General features: G+C 48.4%; 1 protein-coding gene across 9 annotated transcripts in view; it reads left to right on the top strand.

Moving 5' to 3' along the window:
• Window positions 1–6000, top strand: part of LOC143339613 (histone-lysine N-methyltransferase 2C-like) — a 59824-nt gene that overhangs the window by 24635 nt on the left and 29189 nt on the right. For 7 of the 9 annotated variants that reach the window (XM_076760905.1, XM_076760901.1, XM_076760907.1 and 4 more), the window contains 8 exons: window positions 145–248; window positions 1047–1175; window positions 1689–1793; window positions 1912–2021; window positions 2116–2317; window positions 2501–2578; window positions 2851–2886; window positions 5807–5938. In XM_076760905.1, coding sequence (XP_076617020.1) covers window positions 145–248; window positions 1047–1175; window positions 1689–1793; window positions 1912–2021; window positions 2116–2317; window positions 2501–2578; window positions 2851–2886; window positions 5807–5938 — 896 coding nt within the window. The remainder of the gene's footprint in view (window positions 1–144; window positions 249–1046; window positions 1176–1688; window positions 1794–1911; window positions 2022–2115; window positions 2318–2500; window positions 2579–2850; window positions 2887–5806; window positions 5939–6000) is intronic. The other 2 variants (XM_076760902.1, XM_076760904.1) reach the window with 2 other exon arrangements.

Here is a 6000-nt window from a genome sequence, read left to right as displayed (position 1 = left end):
GTTGAATTTAGATGGTTCGAGTCATTGGTTCAGAGGAGTCCACAGAGACTGAGAGGAGGAAGGACCTTCTGCTCACACCTGATCAAACCTGGTCCAGGAGAGACCTGGTCCAGGTGACAGCTGTGTCCTGTCTGTCCCCTGCAGGTGTAAACCCAAACTGAAGCTCAGGATCATCAACCAGAACAGTGTGTCTGTCCTGCAGACTCCACCTGACCCCGACCCCCCCACTGAGCAGGACCAGAACCGAGGTCAGAGGTCACACACACACTCCTGTTTGTCTTTGTCTCTCTCTGAGGACTCATGTGGATAAAATGCATTCTCTGTCTTTCTGTCTGTCTGTCTCTTGTTTGTCTCTTGTCTGTCTCTCTCTCTGTCTCTGCCTCTGTCCGTCTCTCTCTGTCTGTCTGTCTCTGTCTCTCTCTGTCTGTCTCTTGTTTGTCTCTTGTCTGTCTGTCTCTCTCTGCCTCTGTCCGTCTCTCTCTGCCTGTCTCTCTCTGTCTGTCTGTTTCTCTCTCTCTGCCTCTGTCTGTCTCTGTCTCTCTCTGTCTGTCTGTCTCTGTCTCTCTCTGTCTGTCTGTTTCTCTCTCTCTGCCTCTGTCTGTCTCTGTCTCTCTCTGTCTGTCTGTCTCTGTCTCTCTGTGTCTGTCTGTCTCTCTCTGTTCGTCTCTCTCTCTCTGTCTGCCTCTGTCTGTCTGTCTGTCTCTGTCTCTTGTCTGTCTCTCTCGCTCTGTCTCTGCCTGTCTCTCTCTGTCTGTCTGTCTCTCTCTCTCTGTCTCTTTCTCTCTCTGTGTGTCTCTGTCTCTGTCTCTGTCTGTCTGTCTCCGTCCGTCTCTCTCTCTGCCTGTCTCTCTCTGCCTGTCTCTCTCTGTCTGTCTCTCTCTGCCTCTGTCTGTCTCTGTCTGTCTGTCTGTCTGTCTCCTTCTCTCTCTGCTTTTCTCTGTCTGTCTGTTTCTCCCTACCTCTGTCCGTCTCTCTCTCTCTCTCTGTCCATCTCTCTCTCTGCCTCTGTCTGTCTGTCTCTGTCTCTCTCTGTCTGTCCCTTCCAGGTGACTTGGAGTGTGAGATGAAATCTGACTCCAGTCCAGAGCGAGACCACGCCCACGATGATGATGTCACCAAGGAGCCTGAGGTCATCGATGGCAACAAGAAGAGGAAGAGGAAACCCTACAGGCCTGGTGAGGAAGGACGTGGAGTCAAATCACCATGGAAACGTGATTGGTGCTGACAGCTGGACGGTCATGTGACCAGTCATCTGTGGCGTCCTCCTTTCAGCTGCAGTCAGTGTTTTTATATCAGTGGGTCACATGACCATTATCACCACGTCTCATCAGACGGGTTCACATGGAGACCTGTCCTCTGTTATGTCTCTGGGACTTATGATCTGACAGAGACCATCAACACACCCACAATCCTGTCCAATCAAAGGCATCCAGAAAGTGACCAACCAGAGGAACCGAACTAGAACCTACAGTCCCTCCAGCTCCTTCCTGTTCACCTGTCCACATTAGACACACTGCACCTGCTTTACATGTCCTCTGTCTCCTTCTCTACCTGTCTCCATCTCTACCTGTCTTCATGTCTGTCTGTCCTCTGTCTCCACCTCTGCCTGTCTTCATGTCCCCCTGTCTCCTTCTCTATCTGTCTCCACCTCTGCCTGTTTTCATGTCCCCCTGTCTCCTGTGTCGCAGGTATCGGGGGATTCATGGTACGTCAGCGTGGAGGGAAGGCCGGTCCCAGCAGAATCAAACTGTGCAGGAAAGATTCAGCAGAGACGCTGGTGGGCCAAGATGAAGGTGAGACGTCGCTCTCCTGTACCTGTGGACACACCTGGTGTCACTTCTTGTTGATGTCGGTGTCAGTGAGAACAAACCAAAACACACAGTTAGACGTCACACTGAATATGTCTCACAGGCCCACTGGTGGAGACACTGCCCCCTGCTGACCAGACCATGGAGAAGGTGAAGAAGAGGTACAGAAAGAAGAAGACGAAGCTCGAGGAGGCGTTCCCTTCTTACCTCCAGGTAACATGCACACACACACACACACACACACACACACACACAGGGCTCTCTCCGTGAATTCCAGGAATCTGATTGGCTGTCCATCCCCATCCAGGATGCATTCTTTGGTCGAGATCTTCTGGACAGGAGCCGGCAGGTGGACCGGAGGACGGGGCCAGAGACAGCAGGTGCCAGCCAATCAGGAGCGACTACAGATGACGTTAAATGTCCCGGACCTGGATCGCATGGCCCCTCCTCCTCAGGCCTGCCGGTTTGCACCGTGGCGACCAACGCTATCAAGAAGCAGGGAGCGCTGCGTGAGTCCTTTATTCATCAGGCCTTCATTTTATCACCTCTGCATATCTTCATCTTCATCGCTGTTTGATACACATCCTGAATGGCGTGTGTGTGTGTGTGTGTGTGTGTGTGTGTGTGCGTGCGTGTGCGTGTGCGTGTGCATGTGCATGTGCGCGTGCATGCGTGCGTGTGTTGCCATCCAGCCATGTCGGAGGAAGCTCTATTGGATCTGTCTGATGTTCTCAACACTGATCCTCACATACTGGCTACAGGACACACAGGTACACACACTCACACACACACACACACACTCTGACTCAGCTGGTTCCCATCACTCACCCACCCCCCCACCGATGTGTACTCATGTTTGTGCGTCTTGTTAACCGACTGTTGGACGTTTAGACAGAAGTAATATTGAATATTCTCTGAGAAACATTCAGCAGTTGGTCCACAGAGGGAGCACCATCCCTGCTACAGAGCTAAACAGAGATACCAACGAAGAGGAGTGTTGTCTGAGAGGCTGCAGCCCTGATAACTGTGCGTTTGTTTCCAGGTCAGTTCCAGGTGGAGCGCTCTCCCTCTCCGTTTGGTAAGACTCCACAGGATGACCTTCTTCCTCTCTTCCTCTTCCTCCTCCCGCTGACCTTTGAAGGCTCTTTCAACTGAAATATATATATTGTCACCGACACTGACTGCTTCTTCTTCTTCTCCTCCAGATAACACGGACTGCTTCTTCTTCTTCTTCTTCTTCTTCTTCTTCTTCTTCTTCTCCTCCAGATAATACAGACTGCTTCTTCTTCTTCTTCTTCTTTTCCTCCAGATAACAGTGGGCCTTTCTCAATATGCGTTCTTCTATGCAGAATGACTGTCCTGCGTCCTCCCGTCCTGGAGAGACTGTACTCCCAGGTCGAACTTGCTAAGTCCGAACTGCCAAGTTCGTAAGTCCGAACTTGGCGTACTTGGTATTGAGAAACGACCACTGACTTCTTCTTCTTCTTTACTTCTCCTCCTCCAGATAACAGTCACTGCTTCTTCTTCTTCTTCTCCAGATAACACTGACTGCTTTGTCTTCTTCTTCTCCTCCAGATAACACTGACTTCTTCTTCTTCTTCTTCTTCTTCTTCTTCTTCTTCTTCTTCTTCTTCTTCTTCTCCAGATAACACTGGTTGTTTCTCAATACCAAGTACGCCAAGTCCGGACTTACGAACTTGGCAGTTCGGACTTAGCAAGTTCGACCTGGGAGTACAGTCTCTCCAGGACGGGAGGACGCAGGACAGTCATTCTGCAATAGGGACGGCAGCGTACTTGATGACATCACCATCGCAGCTCGTTTGCCGGTTATCTCTGAAAACTTTGGAGCAAATTTTAAACTACGCGCTATCGTGATGAATCGACCACAGATTTTAAGTTTTAACATCCACTTTCTCACATAAAATAATCTTAAACCCACATTCCGTACTACTAAAACAGTAGTATTTCGAAACTTGTAACTTTACAGTTGTGAGTCCTCTCCACCGCCATCGGTGCTACGAAATGCATTCTGGGATACGTGGCTGCCCCAAGTCCACACAAGTCACCACCCGATGCGTCCTCGATAAAATGGGAGGGGCAAGAACACATCTGGGTATTTGACTGTACTTGGTGAGATGCGGACTTTTGAATTGGAACAGAACTTGGACTGAGACTGATGACGTTTCTCAAGTACACAAGAACACAAGTTCAGAGAAGAACGCATATTGAGAAAGGCCCACTGACTGCTTCTTCTTCTTCTTCTTCTTCTTCTTCTTCTTCTTCTTCTCCTCCTCCAGATAACACTGACTGCTTCTTCTTCTTCTTCTTCTTCTTCTTCTTCTTCTTCTTCTCCTTCAGATAACTCTAGCTGTGTCCCAATTCAGGGGCTGCATCCTTCGGAGGATGGATTTGAAGGCCGCTTACGTGATAACGCTGCGCGAAGGCTGTCCCAATTCGTCCAAATTCGAAGGATCCTCCAAATGCAGCCGACAAATGCGTCCTCCTTTTCCCTGTATTTGGAGGATGCGTCGCTACTATCCTTCACGGCCTCCCATATCCCAAGAGGCTTTGCGCACCGATTGTTTTTTTTTTAATAATGGCGACCTGTTGATATGAGGAGCTCAGTTAATAGTTAGCCTTATTAAAACTCTTCATTTACAAATGTTACAAGCTCGCATGTCAACTAATATCTTATTTTGGGTGAAAACACGATTGTGATTGGCTGCAGGGTCTCCGTTAAAAAGAGTTGTAGGACAACTATAAAAAAGTTCCGGTCAAATAGCCTGATTGTTCTAAATTATTGCGCTGGCTCAAACGCTAGTTGGTAACCGTGGCAACAGAAACTCAGAACATACGTTATTTCACAGTTTATTTAACACAACGGCAAGACAGTAGACAACATGAGTGATTTTATAGTTTCCTTTAACCACATTTAATGATTGCAGTGAATGGTGGATAACATTTCTTGCAATAAAAATGATTTAGGAAACTATCTGTGGGCTTTGAGTCTTTGAAACAAAATTTGGCATCATCCTCTGGACACACACAAGCGGTAAGAGGTGCACTTGCCCTCTGAAACGATACTTTGTATCACGTAACATAACGTTAAGCAATCATGTCACTTCCCTCCACTGATTAGGTCTAATATAACAGTTGCGCCGTCCGACGCGAAGCTGTGAAGATATTCACATCAGGTGAATTTGTAAGTTGTATAATAGGCTACATTTCGCGCCTCTTACAAGCGATAGGAGCTGTACGGGCGCATCTCTGCACCCCATACGTGTGTTTTTCCCGGGTTAGGAGGGAAGAAGTTATGACGTCGTGACGCAATCAGGACACGCTCCGAAGGCTAGACCGTCCCATTTACCGATAGTTGATGCGGCCGACGGAGGATCCTCCGCAGGACCCAGCCTCCGGAGACCGCGTAGGCTGGGTCCTCCGAAGGATGCAGCCCCTGAATTGGGACACACCTACTGACTGCTTCTTCTTCTTCTTCTTCTTCTCCTTCAGATAACACTGACTGCTTCTTCTTCTTCTTCTTCTTCTTCTTCTTCTCCTCCAGATAACACTGACTGCTGCTTCTTCTTCTTCTTCTTCTTCTTCTTCTTCTTCTTCTCCTCCAGATAACACTGACTGCTGCTTCTTCTTCTTCTTCTTCTTCTTCTTCTTCTTCTTCTTCTTCTTCTCCTTCTCCTCCAGATAACACTGACTGCTGCTGCTTCTTCTTCTTCTTCTTCTTCTTCTTCTTCTTCTCCTCCAGATAACACTGACTGCTTCTTCTTCTTCTTCTTCTTCTTCTGCTTTGTCTTCTTCTTTTCCTCCAGATAACACTGACTTCTTCTTCTTCTTCTTTTCCTCCAGATAACACTGACTTATTCTTCTTCTTCTTTTCCTTCTCCAGCTTCCTGCTCACTTCCTGTCTGTCTGTCTATGTCTTCTTTAATTCAGGTCACTTTTTAACATCTCTCTGTCTCTGTGTCCGTTTGTCTCCCTCTCAGCCGGTCTGGACATCGGCTCCATGGCTGATGGCCCCTCTTTGACAGGAAGTGCTGGGCGTGGCCAGAGGATGGTGCAGGAGGAGCCTCTGGACGCCATCTTGAATCCTGAGCTGGACAAGATGGTCTCTGACGGTGAGTTTTGACCTTAAAGGGCAGCACCTTGTTTTATTATTCATGTCGATTATTGTCTGTGC

This window comes from Chaetodon auriga, chromosome 21 (genome assembly GCF_051107435.1).
Source record: "Chaetodon auriga isolate fChaAug3 chromosome 21, fChaAug3.hap1, whole genome shotgun sequence".
NCBI lineage: Eukaryota > Metazoa > Chordata > Actinopteri > Chaetodontiformes > Chaetodontidae > Chaetodon > Chaetodon auriga.
Note: the sequence above shows the minus strand (reverse complement) of the source record. Positions and strands in the feature narration are given on the sequence as shown.